Consider the following 21884-nt stretch of genomic DNA (forward strand, 5'->3'; position numbering starts at 1 on the left):
ACAGCCGCCGAGCTGTCAAAGTACTGTTTGTTGATTGGCCGTTCTCTGAACGGCGGGGAAATACTGTTACCTGATTGGTCGTGTTGTTTGACAGTTCCCTATATAAACCCGGAGTGTTTTGACAGTCAGCTGCCGGGAGCTGAACCGAATAAACTTTTGAATCTTTGCCTATGGTCTCGCGTCTGTCTTTGTAAAGACAATTCACCTGGCGACGAAGATGGGATCCCGGTACTATAGAGCTGCCTGCTGAGCCGAGTCACACCGCAAAAGAGTTCCGATCCCTCCCGCTGACAAGTCACTGCTGAAGCCACTTGGAGGGCAAAGGAACCCTTTTCAGCAGCTTGAACAGTACTGTGGACCCAGACCATGGCAAATTTAGGTCACGTCAGAGAATTCGACGTCTGCCATCCTGAGGGAAGGGAGTCGCACTGGGGACAAATTGAAGGCTACCTCGTTGTCAACAAGATAACGGAGGACCGCCACAAAGCTGCAGCCCTCTTCTGTCTCAGCGGGCCCGCCGTCTACGACATCGCCGTAGGGCTCTGCAGCCCTGACCCCATCGCGACCGTCCCATACGCCATGCTGACTGACCGCCTCAGCAAGCACTTCATGCCCCGTCAGTCCGAGCTATACTGGCGCCTCCATTTCGCCCGCCGCCACCAGCAACCGGGCGAAACTACCACAGCCTTCATCGCTGGGGTACATCACGCCGCCCGCAGGTGCCAATTTCCCGACCTGGAAGACCGCATCAGAGACCAGGTTATCGTCGGTCTCTCTAACGAGCGGCTCCAGCAGAAGTTGGTAGCCAGACCCACGATGGACCTCGCTCAACTCACGTTAGAGATCATGGCCTACGAAGACAGCCACCGTGAGGGCTCTCCGGTGTACAGAAGCAGCCCGGCCGGTTCAGTCCACCACGCCGGGGAACCGGACAACGAGCAACCAGAGACCTACACCGGCGTCGACGACATCATGTCCCGCTTCAGCAAAATGAGCGCCGACCACGGAAAGAACCGCAGGCCATCCAGGCCAGCCAGTCTGGGTCCAAGACCCGCCACCACAGGGCCAAAACCAAAGTGTGCCAGCTGCGGCGGGGCTTACGCCAGAGCCACATGCCGTTTCAGAAACGCCAAATGCCACGGATGCGGGAAGACCGGGCACATTCACTCAGCGTGCCGCAGTTTGAACCGGGAAACCCTCCACGAGCTTGAGGAAATTCCGGCAGGTAGGACCAAGGTCCCTTCCCCCGCCAAAGAAATTCCCCAGCCCTCAGTCTTGTCCATTCGAGCCAAACAAAAAATCTCGCCCATCCATGAGTTACAACCCAAAATTAAGATTTGGGTTAAAATTCAAGGGGTGCCCTGCGAAATGGAGGTCGACTCTGGTTCCTCAGTTTCAATAATGTCTTGGGACACTCTCAAAAAATTGGGTTTAAAAATAGACGCCGTATTCCCCTGCAGCCCTCCAAAATACTCCTCGCAGATTTCCAGGGGGCCGCTATTCAATTAAAGGGGCAGGCACAAGTAAAAGTAGAATACAAAAAATTCATTGGGCATTTAACGATCCAGATTACTGAGGCACCCAGGTCCACCCTCATTGGGTTAGACTGGTTCGAGGCTCTGGGCATCCACCTGGAGGGCACCAACCGCATACAATCCCGAACATTAGAACAGGTTTGCCAGGCGTTCGCGGACGTTTTCAACGGAACGCTTGGCAAATACACAGGCACCCCTATAGACCTCAAATTAAAACCTGAGGTAGGTCCCATCCGCATCAAGGCAAGAAGGGTCCCCTTTGCACTGAAACAAAAAATTGAGGCCGAATTAGACCGTTTAGTCAGCCTTGGGGTCCTGGAACCAACAGACGGGGGAACCTGGGAAACTCCCATAGTCACACCTGTCAAACCAAATGGGGACATGAGAATATGCGCGGATTATAAAGCAACTCTAAACCGCGCATTAAATCCCCATGCATACCCAGTGCCTGCTGTCAGGGACGTACTGTCAGAGATAGGGTCCGGCTCAATATTCGCCAAACTCGACCTAGCGCATGCCTTCCTTCAGCTACCTGTCACCCAGGAAACAGCTGAGGCCCAAACCATTGTCACACACCGCGGCGCTTTCAAAGTAAACCGCCTCCAATTCGGCATCTCAGTGGCTCCTGGCATCTTCCAGGAAGTCATGGAAAAAACATTAAAAGGAATCCCAGGTGTATGCCCCTATTTCGATGACATACTCATCGCAGGGGAATCAGAAAACAACTTAGCAGACAGGCTACAAGAAGTATTATTGAGATTTAGGAAAGCGGGGCTAAAACTCAAACGTGAAAAATGTTCCATAGGCGTCCCATCTGCAGATTTCTTAGGCTACAAAATTGACTCGCAAGGAATCCACCCCACGAACTCAAAAGTCCTTGCTATCAAAGCCGCCCCTACCCCAAAAAATAAAACCGAGCTCCAAGCTTTCCTTGGACTTTTAAATTTTTATCATGCCTTCCTGCCAGGGAAGGCAACGATCGCAGAACCCCTCCACAGGCTGCTCGATAAAGGGGCAGCCTGGCAGTGGACAACAGCCCATGAAAACAGTTTTAAAACACTCAAACAAATGCTTTCCAGCAACGCCACTATTTCCCACTATAAAGAAGACAAACCTCTCTGCCTAGCCTGCGACGCATCCCCATACGGGATTGGAGCAGTTTTAAGCCATTTAGACAGCAACGGCACCCAAGCCCCGGTGGCATATTATTCCAGAACTCTTTCCAAAACGGAAAGAAACTATGCCCAGATAGATAAGGAAGCCTTGGCAATTGTGGCGGGAATAAAAAAATTTCACGATTACCTTTATGGCCGCCCCTTTGTGATCTACACAGATCACAAGCCTCTGTTAGGACTATTCACCTGGGACCGTCAAACCCCCCAAATCTTATCGCCCAGGATGTTGCGCTGGACAACATTCCTCGCAGCATATTCCTACCAGCTAATATACAAGCCAGGACACCAAATGTGTCACGCTGACGGCCTCAGCAGATTGCCCCTACCCCACACAGAACCAGACCCGGCCCCAGCAAGCAACATCCTAGCTATTCAAGAACTCCAAGAATGCCCACTGACAGCGAATGATATTGCTGCCGCAACTTCCCAAGACAAAACACTTAGCAGAGTGTTAGCATGGGTACACACTGGCTGGCAAACCTCCTGTCCAGGCACAGAATTTCAGCCGTATTTCTCTAGGCAAAATGAGTTAACGTCACACTTGGGATGTTTGCTCTGGGGGTGCAGGGTAATCGTACCACTCAAACACAGACCAAAAGTATTGCACACTTTACACGAGGGCCACCCAGGCATCGTAAAAACAAAAGCCCTGGCCCGCAGCTACGTCTGGTGGCCGGGAATAGACCAAGACATAGAAAAACACATCGCAGGTTGCTATTTGTGCCAAGAATCCCGCCCACTCCAACCCAGAGCCCCAATTCACAAATGGGAACTCACAAAAAAACCCCTGGTCCCGCATCCACATTGATTATGCCGGACCTTTCCAAGGGCAGGTCTTCCTCATAGTTGTAGACAGTTATTCCAAGTGGCTGGAGGTTCTCCCGGTTCACAGCACAACCTCTGCAGCAACCATCCAAGCCCTCAGGGGAATCTTCGCCACACACGGTCTCCCCGACGTTATTATATCAGACAACGGCCCTCAATTCGCTTCTCATGACTTTCAGATCTTCACGAGGAGCAATTGTATTAGGCACTCGACATCGGCTCCCTTCCACCCATCGTCCAACGGCCTTGCGGAGGTTATGGTGAGGACCACCAAAGACGCCCTCAAAAGAATCATCACGTGGAACTGGCACCATCGCTTGACACAATTTCTCTTAGCCCACCATTCTACCCCCTGCACCTCCACCGGCAAAAGCCCAGCCGAACTACGATGGGGCCGCCGCCTGGTGACACGGCTCGACAGACTCCACCCCGACAGACCGGCAGCTGAAATGACACCAAACACCCAGCCAAAAACATTCTCCAAAGGACAAAATGTTTGGTCCCGAGATTATGGGGGAAGGGATAAGTGGGTTCAGGGGGTTATCCTGGACCAAACAGGACCATTATCATACTCAGTGGACACTGGGACAGGACTCACGCAACGCAGGCACACAGATCAGCTCCGACCTAGGTCACTTCCCAACCCCCCTCTACAACCAACTCTGGGTGAGCCTACGCCAGCCGACACCCCCGGACCTGATGAATTCTTCCCTCCCCAGGACCCACAACCACCAGCCGAGCCCCATCTAGAAACAACTCCTCCGGCTACGCAACCCGAAGGAAGCACCCTCTGTCCCCGACGGTCCAGCCGAGCCAGAAGACCCCCCGCATACCTCGCGGACTTTGAATGGAAGGGAAACCCTCCATCTGTCAAAAAATCTGTTAACCATACTGTTTTAAAACGTTCAATTGTTGTTATGCATAACATACCTGTTCAGGGGGGGGGGAAAGGGGGTGAATCATATCTGGAAACCGGGAGTTTCCAAGCCGCAAGTAAAAAGCCGGGCCGGCAGACATTTGACAGTTGACAGCTGTCAAATGGCCGCCCGAAGCAACGACGCACGCGCACCGCCCGGCCGGCCGCCATTCCCGTTGACAGCTGTCAAGAGGGCGGCCAGGGGCCAACGCGCACGCGTCAGATTTGACAGTTCCCGGAACTGTCAAATCCGCAGTCTACAACTCGGTCCTCCGAACTGAGCTAAGCGCTCAGCTGAGAGGAATTCCCTGACAGCCGCCGAGCTGTCAAAGTACTGTTTGTTGATTGGCCGTTCTCTGAACGGCGGGGAAATACTGTTACCTGATTGGTCGTGTTGTTTGACAGTTCCCTATATAAACCCGGAGTGTTTTGACAGTCAGCTGCCAGGAGCTGAACCGAATAAACTTTTGAATCTTTGCCTACGGTCTCGCGTCTGTCTTTGTAAAGACAATTCATTCTCTTTTCCTCCCTCTTATACCTAAAAAAAATTAAAGTGGGCCAGTCTGAAATTTATTCTTCATTCCTTGCTGTTTCCCTGGGCTTAATGTATATTTTTATAATGATTGCAACATATTTTCTTCAAAGGTATCTCTGTTTTTCTTTACAAATATGTTAATATCAGAAAATATTGGCAGGCTAAATCATTGCAGATCCTTCTAAACCAGACATGTCAAACACAAGGCCCGGGGGCCAGATGCAGCCCGCAAAGTGGTTTCATGCGGCCCCCGAAGCCATCCTGGAAACAGTGAGGGAACGGCCCCCACTGCCTTGGCTCTGGCCCAGAGACCCTCCTTCTGCCAGAGACCCTCAGATCTGTCCCACTCCTGCCCAGGCCCCCATAGGCACCCTTGATGCGAACAATGTAGAGCTGGCCATGCCCACCCAGTAGGCCATACGCACACTAGCCACGCCCACTCAGTAGGCCACGCCCACCCTGGCCATACTCGCCCGGCCCCTTGAGGGCAACCGCAATGCTGATGCAGCCCTCCATGAAATTGAGTTTGACACCCCTGTTCTAAACTAACCACTTTGTCCTTTTGGATTTTACCTTGGCTATGTCACACATTCCCTCCAGCTACCTGTTCTCAGGCTTTATTCAGTGCAACCATTCTATGAAGCGTCATAGGTTCTGACACAGAATAGGAAGCATGCAGGACTCATAATATCAAACAGGTTCAACATAACCTATTTTAAAGTGGCTGAGAAACCAACAGGATGTAAAATACAGTCCTCATCTCTACAGAAGGGAGCATGCCGTAAAAGTCTGTCTTTACCAAGTAATAATCATCCCATTTTTGGCAAAAATATGTGCATTATTGCCTTTCATGACAAAGAGACAGAGATAGGAGAACAAAGTACAGGGTCAGACACCATAGTTACCTCCAGGGAATAAAGTACGGCAATGACATCTTCATGCAGATGGCACTCCTGATGAGGCAAGCCAGCTTTCCTAGTCTGGGAGAGGCTTGCCACTTACTAGTTAGTGCAGGGATACCATGCTATGGCCAGGATGGCCTATCCCACCATCAGATGCCTGTATTGAGTAGGCTGCTATGTAGAAAGAGGAAGGGTGCCACAGTTGGAGAAAGGAAGGCTCCTTGGTGCCTAAAATGCCCTGATCTCTTGATCAGGCTATGGATCAATAGTGTCGTCAAGCATATTCATTGTGCTATGACACACTTTCAACTGTGCAGAGCTTTTGAGATTATGTGAAATACAAATTTAAAATCAAAATCCCCTAAACAGGGAAGAAAGTTTAAATATAGCAGAGAAGAATACTCAGCCGAAAAAAATACATTTTTGTACCACTCTTTGACTCATTTGACTCATTTTAATAATTTGAAATAATAGAGGTAAATATTATTCTTTCATATAGTCGTAATTGTCTACCTGAGGGAATTTGCAATCCTATCTGAATCTTTCAGCTTGTCTCAATAAAGCATTTTAAATTGCCTTGTTCTCCTTCCAAGACTTGCAAATAGTGGGAAGAAGAACAGCTATTTCATTTTGCTATAGAAGCTTTGAATGTTGCCACACTCAAGCCTTTGCCATACTGAATCATTCCCTCAAAGACCTGTTTGGTCTTGTTACTGATTCTCTGACAATTAAAAGAGAAGCGTCTTGCCATTTTTTTTAGCCCTTTGATAGGATTAACATATATAAGAATTCTCCAGAAGTTAATAATATTGTGTCATGCATTTTATATAAAAGCCAATTTATGTAGTGGTGAAGGTGAAAACCTAAGAATCCAGGACATGGTGAATTCTAGGTATCCCTTTGGCATGAAAACTGGCTGGGTGACTTTGGACTAGTTCCCTCTTAGCCAGCCTGCTCACAGGGTAAATGGAATAAAAATATTACAATACAAACACCTGCCACATAACACTCGAAACTTAATTGTCAATAGGAAATACAAAAAAGTCTAGGTAGTAAATGTTGCAGTTCCTGGAGACAGCAGAATAGAAGAACAGGAGGAATACAAGGACCTTAAAATAGAAGTAGAATGACTGTAAGAAAAGAAAGCAAATATAGTACCCATAGTAATAGGTTCTGGATGCAATCTCAAAACATCTGGAGCACCACTTGAACACCATTGGCATTAACATAATCACCATCAAAAGGCAACTTTACTTGGAACAATTTATATAATGTGACAATTTCTTTATCAAACCACCATGAAATCACATCTCCCTATCCTTGGAAAGGACTCAATAGGTGGATAAAAATGCCAAATCTAGTCTTAACATCTAGCTGACTATGCAACCACACATTACAATACACAATTACATTTAAATAAGAAGAAATGCCCGATTGCTCAGAAATAAGAATAACTATTATCACTGAATACTAGTTTATTTGCATTTTTAAATTTTAAAAGTGTTTGTCTTGTTGGTTCAGATGAATTCTTTGTTAAAGGTAATCACATCTTTGGAGTAAACATTACTATTATTATTACAGCAATAGAAGTAAATCCAAATCCACAAATTGAACAGCTAATATGAATAAAATAAATATTTGATAATATATCTTGCTTCTAGAATAGCAATCCCCAACGTTTTTGGCGTCAGAGACTGTTTTCTTGGCACACAATTTTTCCATGGACTCGGGGGGAGGGGGGAGGAGGAGCACCAACCTAGATCCCTTGCATGCGCAATAAGCTTCATCTGTATTTGCAGCTGCTCCCCAGATAGGCATCACCGCCTCAGTTCCACTTCAGATCATCACACATTAGATTCTAATAGGACAGCGATGGTGAACCTTTTAGAGACCGAGTGCCCAAACCACAACCCAAAACCCACTTATTTATCACAAAGTGCCAGGGCTGCATAAGCATTGTGGTACCCTTAGGGGGAGCATGGGGGTGTGGCCCACTGGGTGGGTGTGGCTGCGGTTGTCACAGCAGACTGGGTAGGCATGGCTGGGGTGGGCATGGCCACCTCGATGTCGCTCATGGGGGGCACGCCTGTGGGGGTCAGGCAGGGTTAGGGGAAATCCAGGGGGCCTTTGCTGGGTGGGGCGGTGGGCAGGAGGCCCAGCAAAGATGGGGGAGAGGCACGCAATCCTAGCCAGAGGCGTGCTCTACCATCTCTACTTGGGCTTGCTAGCCGGCCACTTCTTCTCCTTTATGCTGGGTGGGGCTGCCGCTCTGGGTGGCAGCCCAATGGACCTGCGCAAGCTGCTGGCAGCAGTGGCATGTGTGCCATAGGTTCGCCACCACTGTTATAGGAGCACAAACCCCTTTCAGTAGAGCTCCTATGAGAATCTAATGCGTGATGATCTGAGGTGGAGCTGGGGTTTTTGCTCACTTGGATGTTGCTCTCCTCCATCTGTGTAGCCCAGTTCTTAAAATGCCACAGCCCAGTATCGATACAAGGCCCGGGTTTGGAAACTCTTTCTCTAGAACAGGGGTTCCAAACTGCAGGTTCTCACACCCCCTGGGGGTGCGAGACGATATTCAAGGGGGTACGAAAACTTGGGTTTAGAAGTTTCAAAATTATAGCATATATGCATAATTTGTTGCCAATATTTTGAACTTTTGTAAGGAGTGCGAGAATATATCAGAAGCGTTCTAGGGGTATGAGGTATAGAAAAGTTTGGGAACCGCTGCTGTAGAAGCTCAACAGGGTACTAGCGATGTCACCTTTCTAACCTCTCAAGAACAATCCTATAAAAATGGCTAGGCTGAGAGACTACAACTGGTCCAAAGTCTCATAGTTAACTAAATGATCCAATTAGAATCTTAACCTTTGTGTCAGCCTGACACCGTTATAACAATGCCACATTCTTCCAACTTCAAAGAAATGAATAACAATTAAAGCATAATTGTCTGGATTCATATACCATTTTAAACCAGAATGAAGTATGTTCAGAGTGATGTATGAAGCTGGCCTATGAGAAAATGTCTGCAATGGCAACACTACAGACTGCTAGTGTCTTTGCAAATGCCTAGCCAGCACTGGTTTTGTTTTTATTTCCATTTTGATATCCTTATTTCATCCCTGCAAAAAAAAAAAAGAGCAGTAAAGAGAATATTTGTTTTCTAATTACTTTATACTCCCATTTCTATGGAGGACCAAAGAAGAAATTAACTTTAGGTTAACACATACCCCCACACACACAACTTCAGGGAGCAAATAAATTATGCCCAAATAATTTAATTTAATTTAAAACAAGAATATAAATTATAGTTAAGTATTTATAAAAAAAATAACACTAGACCTGTACCATGTCATTTTTAATGGATATCATGTGAAATCAGAAAATTTTGGAAAATTTTCAGTAAATCACCAAGAGTTCCTTACTTTCAATCATTTTAAAATGGTAGCAAACAAAAAAGTTTGTTTTCCTCTCTTACTGCTAAGCTTGTAAGCCGCCCTGAGTCTTCGGAGAAGGGCGGGATATAAATGGAATTAAAAAAAAAAATAAGGCTGCTAAAGAGGAAGGAAGTTTGAGAGAGGTTTGATTAACTGACTCAGGAAACTAACTAAAGACCCAGCAAAAATTGCTTAATAAAGCTAAGCATTTGCTATAATTGATATACTTACAAATTGCTGGAAGAATAAAAAGTGATTTCAGGAATGAGTAGACTTTGGATGAAAGAATTTAAAACAATACAGAGCCAAGATCATCTCTTAAAATGTATTTTAAATTGTACAGTACAGAGATGGAACAAGTTAAGAATTGAAGCAGAAAAGCAAAAGTTCAAAGAAATAATCACAGTACATCAATGGGAAGAGCTACGGGAAAATCAAAAACATTTGCTGCTATTTATAATTTGGAAGAAATCATGTACAGTTTTGCAGATGGTGTATAATTCTATGAGTAATGATCAAGATAGACAAATCATTTAACAATAAATCTTGGAAATGCCATAAAAAGGAACATTTTATTATATGTGATGCTTAAGCACATTGAGAGAGCTGAAGACCTCCAAGATCCCTTCCACCTTTGTTATTCTCTTAGGGTACCACTATTAAGATATTTGCCGTCAGTTGTAAGAACATTAGAAAAGAGGAATTTTGTCAACAATATCTGGTTAGGGCAGTGTTTTTCAACCTTTTTTGGGCAAAGGCACACTTGTTTCATGAAAAAAATCATGAGGCACTCCACCGTTTTCCTCACCGTTGGGCCTCCCCACGGTCGCTACACGAATGGTCGTAAGTTGAGAATGGCCTGCGTTCTCAAGGGGTTGGACTAGATGACCTCCAAGGTCCCTTCCAAATTATTATTATTATTATTATTATTATTATTATTATTATTGTTATTATTATTATTATTATTATTATTATTATTATTATTATTCTCTTTATTTTATTTTATTTTGGGGCTTTTGTTTGTTTTTGCTGTGAAGGAAAAGGAAAGCTTGCATTTCTTTTTAATTTATCTTTCTGTATTTTCTTTTTTCTCTTCTTTTCTTTCTTCCTTCCCTCTCTTCCCTCCCTCTCTTTTCTTTATCTTCCTTCCTTCCTTTCTCTCTCCCACTTTCTTTCCCTCCCTCTCTCAATTTCTTGCTTTCTACTTGTTGTGGAAATTGGAAGCTACTTGCATTTCTTTTTAATTTTTCTTTCTGCATTTTTCTCCTTCATTTATTTTTCTTTCTCTTTCTTTCTTTCCTTCTTTCTTTTCTCTTTCTTTCTTTCTCTTTCTTTTCTCTTTCTTTCTTTCTATCTTTCTTCCTTTCTTTCCTTCCTTTCTCTCTCCCACTTTCTTTCCCTCCCTCTCTCAATTTCTTGCTTTCTACTTGTTGTGGAATCTGGAAGCTACTTGCATTTCTTTTTAATTTTTCTTCCTGCTTTTTTTCCTTCCTTCCTTCCTCCCCTCCTCTCTCTCTCTCTTTCACATTGTGGCAAAGCAGAAGTGAGGAGTGAGTGAGGTCAGAGCTGAAAGTAGGGCTCTCATTCTCTTTCTTTCATCATTCCCACCATATATGTGCTTGTTTTAGCTTCCCTGCTCATATCTTCTTTGAATCAATTTGAGAAAAGCTGCTTGGGGTTTAGTTGTGGAAGACAAATGGCAGATGAAAGAAGGAATAAGTTCTGCTTCCCTACTGCAAATTTTTTGTGTTCTCAAATTGGCAGGGGTGTGGGTTCAGGATCATGCACAGTGATTGAATCACTCACGCATTCTGGCTCTTAGTATTTATTTGAATGTTAAAAAATTTAACTCTGTGCCTATATTGACTATATATAAAGTAATTCTTTTGAATAGGAATCAAATAAACACAAAGAAAGTATGTTATAATTACTTTATTATGAAATAGTAAAAACAGAAATATGAAAAATTATAAAATACTTTATTCAGTGTGCAACCTGGGCCTGTTTGGCTGAACACAAAGCTGATATTTTGGCTGGAATCGAAGAAAGACACACACGTAGCTCTTCGTCAACAGCTCTCAGTCTCCCTCTGTATTTAGTTTTTATAGCAATCATGCTTGAAAAGCTCATCTCACACAGATATGTAGTGGAAAATGGGAGCAATGTCAAAATAGCTTTGTTTGCCAGAAGGGGGAACTCCTTGGCAGTATACAACCAAAAACTGTCCAAAGGTAGATCAGCAAATCTTAGCTTGAAACCACGATTTTGTCTCAGTTCAGTCAGTTCCTCCTGCTCCTGTAAAGTCATGTCCTTTCCACCAACTGATGCTGAGCTATAAGGGTCCCTAACCCAGTCAAGGCATTCAGTGGAGACTGAAGAGAAATAAAATGACAACTTCTCCTCGAGAATTTTTAAATGTTTAACTATTATCTCACACAGTGCAGCAGTGTGAACACCTTGCCATTGCTTGGTGAGTGTGAACATTTCAAGATTGCCCCTTTCCCCGTGTTGATGCCAGAGTTGCACCTTTGAACGGAATCCATTTATTTTATCTGTACTTGTAAGCAGGTTTTCATTTCGGCCTTGCATTCGTGTGTTCAGTTCATTCAGATGATGAAATATATCTGCCAGGTATGCCAGCCTTGCACACCACTCATCACTTGCAAGCAGCTTTGCGTAATCTGACCTCTCATTTGTCAGAAACACTTTAAGTTCCTCCCGCAGCTCATACACACGAACCAAGACCTTGCCACGCGACAACCACCGGACCTCCGTATGAAACAGCAAGGTTTTATTCTTCGCTCCCATCTCCTCACACAAAGCTGCAAATATGCGACTTTTCACGGGTCCTGACTTTACAAAGTTTACCATGCGCACAACATCATCCAACACATGAACTAGGTCTGCTGGTAAAGTCTTGGCTACGAGGGCCTCACGGTGTAAAAAACAATGCGTAACAATCACATCTGGATTTCTTTCCTTCACTCTGCTTACAAAGCCTTTGTTGCGCCCGACCATGGCTGCAGCTCCATCGGTGCAGACACTTGTGCAGTTTTCCCACTTAAGTCCTCCTTGTTCAAGGTATTCTGATGTGACCCGAAAAATTTCTTCTCCTGTTGTTTTTTCTGGCAATGCCTTGCAAAAAAAGTAGTTTTCTCTAATTGCATCACCATCAACAAAACGCACATTGGCCAAGAGTTGAGCATGTCCACTGATATCAGTAGACTCGTCAAGTTGCAATGCAAATTTCTCACTGATACGGATCTTTTCCAAAACCACACTTTCGATGTCTGCAGACATGTCATTAATACGTCTGGAAATTGTGTTGTCTGAGAGAGGGACTTTGGCTATTTCCTTAGCTGCTTCAGGTCCGAGCATCTCCTCTACAATAGCTTTGCAGGCGGGAAGTCTTAATGTCTCTGCCACAGTGTGCGACTTTTTTGACTTGGCTATAAGTTCAGCAACTTGATAGCTAGCTTTAAGAGCTCTTTCATTTACCTTTGTGGTTTTTCTCATGAAAGTTGCCTGTTTCTCCATGTTTTCACGCAGGCGAACAAAATAGTCCGCATTCTTGTTTTGAAGCGAAGGGTGTTTCGTTTGGAGATGGCGTTTAAGTTTGCTTGGGACTATAGCACTGTTAGCTAGCTTTTCACCACACACCACGCACAGTGGAGTTGGTTTGTTTGCATCTCCGGTGAAAGTAAATCTAAATGAAATATAGCTTTCGCTATATTGCCTTGAGCTAACCATCTTTGCTTTCTTTTGATCCCCACTCATACTTGGGCTCTCATCTGGCTCCAAATTTTGTTCAGAGTCCAGTTCTTTCCTTTTCAAAAACTTATCCATCACTGCAGTATCTCACTGTCACTCAGTACTTACTGCACTTGTCTCCTCCAGATAGCCGCTGTCCATCACACTCAGCACTCTTCTGCGCATGTCTCCATCCAGATGCATCAGTCAGCGCTCTTCTGCTCTTCTGCTCATGTTTCCTCCAAATCCAGATCCACTGGCGCTCTTCTGCTCATCGGCGATCTACTACTGCGATGTCTCCTCCTGTCCTCCTCCTGTTAGTGTAACTGTAACAGTGACACCGGAGCTATTTATTTAATGTCCCCACCCCATCCCCTCGGGCCCCAGAACCTTCCCCCCCACCGCGGCGACCATTTACCAACCTGGATTGGGAAAGATCCAGCACAGTCCCCCCAACTTTCTGCTGGAACTTACATCCCTCCCCCCTCCCTAACCCATTAAAAAGTTTACATAAAAAATCCCTAAGCCTCTTTGTGCCATGCCACCTCTCGGGATCCCAGGATCCGTCATTAAGGAATCTGCGGCACAAACCAGAGGGCCACACCTGGGAGAGGGGGGAATCTCTCAGGGCAAGCAAAGTGCCCGCAGAAGATCATCAATAGAATGGAAAGAATAAAATAAAATAAAAAAGAATAAAATGGCCCCTTGGTTGGCATGTCTCCACCCCCGCGGAACTTCCACCGGAGGGGAAAGTCTACCAACCAACTGTCAGATTGAGCACTCGGCCATCCCAGACCAAGCGCCCCTCCGCCCGGGTCACAAATGGCCATGAGAAGATCGTCCTGGCCGCCACAGGCCCTAGGCGTCTCGCCACCCGGGTAGCACCTCGAGCGGGCCCTAGTCCTCATAGGCCGAAAAGCCTCGCCGAAGCATTCCAGCTGCCATGGGTCCCGGCGCCTTGGCGCCCAGTAAAAATGCCGAACGGGCTCAGAAGGCATTCCCAGGCACTCCGCCGCAGGCCCCAGGCGCCCCGTCGCTCGGAACGGCCCGGCTACTTTAGGTCCAGGTTCCCCGCCGCCCGACTCATATTCGGCGGCCTCAGAAACGTTGCCGCCGTCGCGGGTCAGGCCCGGTGGACCCGGACCGGCACACCAACATCTCCCGCGGCCTCTGCAAGTTGTTACGGCACCGGGAACTCCCGGTGCCCAGCCGAGGCCGTGCAACAGGCAACAGCCTCCTCAGGGCTCAGCCAGCCAGAACTCACCCTCCCGTCTAGCTCAGCCCGTTCGGTAAAAATGCCGAACGGGCTCAGAAGGCGTTCCCAGGCACTCCGCTGCAGGCCCCAGGCGCCCCATCGCTCGGAACGGCCCGGCCACTTTAGGTCCAGGTTCCCCGCCGCCCGACTCATATTCGGCGGCCTCAGAAACGTTGCCGCCGTCGCGGGTCAGGCCCGGCGGACCCGGACTGGCACACCAACATCTCCTGCGGCCTTTGCAAGTTGTTACGGCACCGGGAACTCCCGGTGCCCAGCCGAGGCCATGCAACAGGCAACAGCCTCCTCAGGGCTCAGCCAGCCAGAACACTGGGTTAGGGGATCAAAACTGAAGAATATGCAGCAAAGGATATGGTAACTGCAGTAAAGCTGTTATATGTACAGATGGAAGAATAAAGAAACATTCTACCTATATTGGAGGAAAAGGTTGTGAAAATACCTGACTTTGCAGAAATGGTTAAACTGACTTGCTTAAGGAGAGAACTACAATTACTTATACAAAAGACCAGAATCCCTTATGGACTTTTTTTGCTAAAAAGGGATAAAAATGAATTGGGGATTTAGGGATTCATTAATTAAAAAATATCTGTTTGTGGAAACAGGAGAATAATGATATGCAACTTGGGAGGGTAGAAATACCAATTATTATTTTGTAACTGCTACTGATAAGATTGGATGTCATTTCCTAAGATATCTTTTCTTTTTCATTCTCTTTTATTATCTTCTTTTTCTTTTATTTTCTTTTTCTTTTCCTTTATTATTGTGTTATTTTTAAACTTATGTAAAAATCTTGTACTAAAAATTTATTATTTCAAATAAACACAAAATATACAGCAATGCTAAATTTGAAGTTTGTATCCATAATAAAAGTCTAACCAAACATAAGTGAGAATGGCTCCCATGTATACTATACATTATACAACAGGGCAAATTTAGACATTTAGAATACACATTTAGGAAAAAATGTACGCAATTAATGAAAATAATAAAATAAAAAGATACTAGTAAAAATCTTCAAATGTTAATGTAAAGCATACATTGAGAACAGTGGTTGGGGAAAAGAAGGAAGGGAAGAGTAGAATGTGTTAATAGAAAGGTTTTTCCCCTTTGCATTTTGTTAGGCCAACAATAAAAAGCATATATTTTAAAAAGAGATTTATTGCATATGTTATGTATTGGGGTCATTTGTAACACCACGTGGTAAGCTGGAGCAGCTAACAGCTCTCCAGCAACTCAGACTCCCTGTCTCCAGTGCTGCTATTGGCTGTCCCTAGGCGGCAATGGGTTGCTTTAAACCTATTGGCTGCCACCTAGGGGCCAGGCTATAAATTGCTGCAGGCTGCAGCCTGTTCCTCAGTTCAGATCGTGCAAGCAATAAACAATGAGTTTTGCTGAACTCACTTGCCTCATCTCCTTTCCTGCACGAAGAACTCACTACACAACATTGGCAACAAAGGTGGGATACTGCTTCTCTGTAAGAGCTGAAGTTCATTAGGGGAGAGGCAGCACACGCCTGGCGGGAAAAGGCATTTCCTCCCCCCTTCAGTTGGCTAGCCAGCCACACTAGCAACCACGTGCTCAGTGGATTCAGTCCCTGGGCCTTGGAGAAGTAGGATCTGAAAACGCAGGAACCAGCCGAGAAGACCGGAAGTATACTGAAGGTTGGAAGGCTGCACGAATTCGACGTCAAGCACCCAGAGGGATGGTCATCCTACTTGTCCCAGGTAGAAAATTACCTCCGGGCAACAGGTTGCAGAAGATGGACAGAAGGCCGCCACGCTGCTCTGTGTGTGCGGCCCAGCCACATTCAACCTGGCCGAAAATCTCTTCGCCCCGACGCTGCTGGAGTCAGTCTCCTACGCTGAGTTTAAGAAGAAGCTAGGAGAGCATTTCCAGCCGAAGATGTCAGTGATTGCTTGGCGTTACACTTTTGAACAGCGAATGCAGCAGCCCGGTGAGACAGCGTCAGAATACATCGCGGCTTTGAGGCAGGCCGCACACCTGTATAAATTTTCGGACGTTGAAGAGCGACTGCAAGACCGGCTCGTCTGCGGCCTACAGAACTGAACGCTCCAGCAAAGACTTTTTGCCAGACCGAATTTAACTTTCATTGAAGCCCAAGATGAAGTCATGGCAGACGAAGCCACCGGGGGTGCAGTCCAAACAGTCCAGCCCACCAAAACGATGAAACACAAAGAAACAGTCCACCATGAGGATGCCAAACGCTCGGAGGAATCTTCGGAGGAAGAAGTCAACAAGCTTCACAAGCAACCTGACGCACAGCACCGCAGCAGCAAGAGAATCTTTACAAGGCAGTTCTCTTACTGAGATGTAAAGGTTGTGGCAGCAGCCACCAACGTGCTGATTGCAGATTCCAGTCAGCCACATGCAGGGCCTGCGGCAAAACAGACCACATCGCAGTGGTTTGCAGAGCTTGCCAGAGGGACCAGCCACCAAAACACCAGTCGGAAGATCTGACCAGGAGAAGTACCGGGGCCCAGGGACTGTTTAGTGTGGGGTTTTGTAAAAGCCGTAGAAGTATATGCCGCACCAGGGCCCGACGCCCCCTCAAACCAACTCAAACTGCAGGTAGAGCTACAAGGCATCCCCTGTAAAATGGAGTTGGACACAGGCTCTGCTGTCTCTATTATTTCCCTGGATACTTTTAACTTTGTGTGCAGTTGCAGTAGGAAATGGGCCAAGCTAAGGCCCTCCAACATAATTTTAACTGATTTTCAAAATGCTCAAGTCAAAGTTAAGGGGGAAGCCACCTTGGCCGTAAAATTTAAAGGGTTTTATGGGCACCTGGATGTCATAGTAGTAGGGGGCCAGAGAACGAGTCTATTAGGACTCGACTGGTTTGATGCTTTAGGCATTCAAGTAACCGGTATCAACCGGACACAAGCTGCAAATCTATTGTCAGTTTGCGAGGACTTTGCAGACGTTTTTGATTCAGCCCTAGGAACATACACAGGCCTGCCTATCTCATTCAAGCTAGATCCCAACATTGTCCCCATTAGGGTTAAGCCTCAAAGGGTCCCTTTTGCCCTCAAACATAAAATTGACTCAGAAATAGACAAGCTTGTAGAACAGGGCGTTTTACAACCAGTTGATGGTAGGGAGTGGGAAACTCCTATAGTTACACCACTTAAGGCCAATGGAGAAATTAGAATATGTGCAGATTATAATGTACAATTAACAAAGCCCTTAAACAACATACTTACCCTGTCCCAGTGCTGAATCACATTTTAGCTTCTTTGCAAGGGGCACTGTTTTCGCTAAATTAGATTTGGCACAGGCCTATCAGCAATTGCCGGTTGATGAGGCCACAGCCACTGCTCAGAAGATCGTGACTCACAGGGGGCTTTCAAAGTGAAGCGTTTACAGTTTGGGGTTAGTGTTGCTCCAGGCATTTTCCAGGGAATCATGGAACGCACACTTAAAGGCATTCAGGGTGTTTGCCCTTGTTTTGATGATGTACTTATTGCTGGAGAATCTACAGAGGTGTTAGCCAGCAGGCTCAGGGCTGTCCTACAGAGGCTGCGTGAAGCAGGCCTCAAATTAAAAAAGAGTAAATGTAGTATTGGGGTTTCTTCAACTGAATTTCTGGGATTTCAAATTGATGCTAATGGCATTCACCCTGCTGAATCCAAGGTGAAGGCCATTCAATTGGCTCCTAATCCTAAATCCAAAGGAGAGCTTACAAGCATTTTTGGGTCTCCTCAACTTCTACCATGCATTTCTGCCTAACAAGGCTGCATTGGCTCAGCCTCTTCATAGGCTCTTAGATAAAAAAGCTCCATGGAAATGGACAAGCATTCACGAGAAAAGTTTCCAGGACTTAAAGGCACTATTGTCAGTTAAATCTACTGTAACTCATTTTAGGGAATCTAAACCAGTCTGTTTAGCATGTGATGCATCTCCTTATGGGGTGGGAGCAGTCTTGAGTCATTTAGAAAAGAATGGAACACAAGTCCCTATTGCATTTTATTCAAGGACACTGTACTCTGCTGAGCATAACTATGCTCAAATTGACAAAGAGGCCTTAGCTATTGTAGCTGGAATTAAAAAATTCCATGACTATTTATATGGCAGGGACTTCACGATCTTCACAGACCACAAACCACTGCTGGGACTCTTCACAACAGACAAACAAACTCCCCACATACTTTCCCCAAGAATGTTGAGATGGTCTATTTTCCTTTCTGCGTAAACATTCAAGCTGGTTTACAAACCCAGCAAAGAAATGGGCCATGCTGATGGCCTGAGCAGACTCCCACTGCCACTAACGGAACCAGACCCGGCCCCTGCAGCCAGAATTCTGTCCATTCAGGTCCTGCCAGAATTTCCCCTCCATGCTGGGGACATAGCTGCAGAAACAGCTACTGATAAAACACTTAGTAGAGTGCTTTCATGGGTGCACACAGGGTGGTTAGATAAAAGCCCAGGTTCTGATTTCCAGAGTTACTTTGTTAGAAGACATGAGCTATCAGCTCACAAGGGTTCCCTTATGGGTCATAATCCCCACTTCACTGAGAGATAGAGTATTATGGTCACTACATGAAGGCCATCCAGGCATTGTCAGAATGAAAGCTTTAGCAAGAAGCTACCTTTGGTGGCCAGGCCTAGACAAGGCCATTGAGGCACAGGTACATGGATGTTATACATGCCAGCAATCAAGGCCTGAAATACCACACGCCCCAGTTCACAGGTGGGAGGAAACGCATACTCCCTCATCTGGAATTCACATAGACTACGCTGGGCCCTTTCAGGGACAGCTCTTCCTCATAGTGGTAGACAGCCACTCCAAATGGCTTGAAGTAATCCCTGTTGCTAACATGACTACTGCTAGGACCATCCAGGTGCTGAGAAAACTCTTTGCCACACATGGGTTGCCAGATGTCTTAGTTTCAGACAATGGGGCCCAATTCACTGCTGCTGAATTTCAGGCCTTCCTAAGAGCAAATCTCATCAGACACGCAACATCTGCCCCTTTTCATCCATCCTCTAATGGTCAAGCTGAACATATGGTGAGGACCACAAAGGAATCACTTAAACACATAGTAACAGGGGACTGGCATCACAGACTGGCAGATTTTTTACTTTGCCAGCATTCTATGCCCTGCACTGCTACAGGCAAAAGTCCTGCAGAACTTCGTTGGGGGAGGTGACTGATCACTAAACTGGACAGGTTGCATCCAGATAGAGTGGCAGCAGAAGCCTCTCGACCAAAACCCCCAAGGGGGCTGCAAATGGGCGATTGGGTTTGGGCCAGAAACTATGGACATGGGAATCTGTGGGTCCCTGGTAAAATTACCAAATCATCTGGTCCCCTTTCTTACGAAGACAGGATTGATAAAAGTCAAAGCAAGAATCTGTATAGCTTCCTGAAACATCTGGTTAAAGCATAATTACTTTCCGCAAGGCCTTGCTCCATTAATTCTTCAAGATAAATTCTCCTCTTCATGGATAAGGCAGTCAAGTCCAACCTTGCCAAACTAGGCTTCTCGTCAGCCTCAATTCTCAAATTGGACTATGACCAAGCAAAACAAACCTTGCGTCAAACGGTAGAGGACATCGAGAGATAAACGGACTTAGGTATAGCTCCGCTGTTCTGGCTCCAGACTTTATTAGATACGTGGTTACACCTGCCAGCTATCTTAGTCAGTTGGTAGTAAACCACCGGAAAGCATTCTCGCTTGCACGGTGCCATGCATTTCCATCGGCTGTCCTGTACAGCAAGTAAAAAAAGACACCATTGGCTGAAAGACTCTGCTCCTGTTGTTCAGGAGAGGTGGAGACCATTGGACACATACTCCTTCAAAGTTCCTTCTATAGATCTATTCAGAAAAACCATATCCTCCCCATAATTGTTAGGTATCCTGGTCGTTCGGAAAGTATTTATCTCCAGTGGCTGCTTAAGGATGAGCAGGCAGTGATCACGGCGCAGGTGGTAGATTCTGTGCAGCAGCATTGGGGATTCTCCAGAAACATAAATAATCATTTTAGATCTTTTAATAATCTTTTATAATTAATTTTATTACATGTTTTTATTCAGCATTAGACTTCTCTCAATGTATTTTTATTGTCAGATCAGTATGATTCAGTTTTTCTGAAGCTAGCTAGTTTTTGTTATACTGTTTGTAAAACTAGGCAGACCTTGGTCACCCATTGATTAGATCATTAATTGTGATATATTGCTATGTTTTCTTGTGTTGGTACTGTTTAGTTTTGTTTTATTTGAATGTTCAATTTATGTGTTGGCCTTTGGCTGTAATAATAAATTGATTGATTGATTCTTCCTTATCTTAGCATTCTAGGATTGTAAGCCCATAGTATTTTATAAGATAATTCTAATTCCATGCATGAAATGGCTGTATTGATATAGTTTAGATTCTACTCCCTATGCATTCTATAATATATTTGAGGATATCGTTGTATTTTCTTTTGAATTTCATGGGGTTTATTTTGTTTATAATCCACCATAGAATGTTTATATTTCAGCAGCTGTAAATAAAAAATAGGTCAATTTCTCCTTTCAATAGATATTTCTCATCACTTAGATAGAACTAACATCCCTATGCTTGTTGAGAACCCAAAAGTAACAATTTCAGTTAAATGAAAGCTTTAGGCATAGACCTTAAAATTACCTTTCTTGAATGATAAGTGGAATATTATTTTATTTCATCAGCTGCAAGAAAAACATTGATCATCTTTTTTTCACCATTTATGTTTTTTCAGCAGCAAATATTTATCAGGCACAGTAGAGCGGTTGTGATATTATGAACAATATGCAAGTACTTCATAAGGCAATCTTAATATATGAAACAAATATGGCTGATCACTGCTAAACTTACAATTCCAAAATATATATTTGTAAATTCTATTTTTTCCTTAACTGCTCCTTTAATATTATACTTTTCTATGAATACTTTACTAGCAACATTTTATATATTGATATGCTATACTTGGCAAATACACCATATTCACATGTACATGTCAATAAAGTCCAGATCAACAAAATAATTGAAGTCCACCCAACTTAAAGCTACCAAGATTGAGAAACACCCAGTGGTGGGATTCAAATATGTGAACAACTGATTCTCTGTGTGGATGACGCTTCCAGAAGCCAGTTCTGGGCCTGGGCAACAAAAAATTAGCTACCAGTTTTGCCGAAGTAGTGCGAACGGCTGAACACTACCACTGCAATAACCCCTTTAATGCTTCTCTGAGGACAAAAAAGAAGGTATTATGAATTAATTAGCATTTGCTTTTTGGTAGCTATTTGCATGGTTGAACAACTATGCATGCATACCAATATTATTCCAATTTATTTGTTTGAACCCCAAAGCTAAACAGTACTAAGGCTGGTAAACATTTAGGTGGAAGATTGTCAGGATTACCAAAGCCATAAACTAGACTGAAAAACAGTATTTGAAAACAAACAAGCACTAACATTGAAAAACAAACCATGAAAATGGGCATCTCCATAAAGTCAGCAGGGATAAGCTCAGTTTGAAGGAGCTTGGCTTACCT

At 45.0% G+C, this 21884-nt stretch overlaps 1 protein-coding gene across 1 annotated transcript; it reads right to left on the bottom strand.

Moving 5' to 3' along the window:
* Nucleotides 1–8999: 8999 nt before the first annotated feature.
* On the bottom strand, nucleotides 9000–13171 carry LOC310650143 (zinc finger BED domain-containing protein 5-like; the record flags this gene model as incomplete). The annotated part of the gene is made up of 2 exons (XM_083378979.1): nucleotides 9000–9010; nucleotides 11461–13171. 2 exons carry the CDS (start codon nucleotides 13169–13171, stop codon nucleotides 9000–9002), a joined length of 1722 nt encoding a protein of 573 aa, XP_083235105.1.
* Between the last annotated feature and the right edge of the window lie 8713 nt (nucleotides 13172–21884).

This window comes from Vipera ursinii (assembly GCF_947247035.1).
Source record: "Vipera ursinii genome assembly, chromosome: Z".
In the NCBI taxonomy this organism is placed as follows: domain Eukaryota; kingdom Metazoa; phylum Chordata; class Lepidosauria; order Squamata; family Viperidae; genus Vipera; species Vipera ursinii.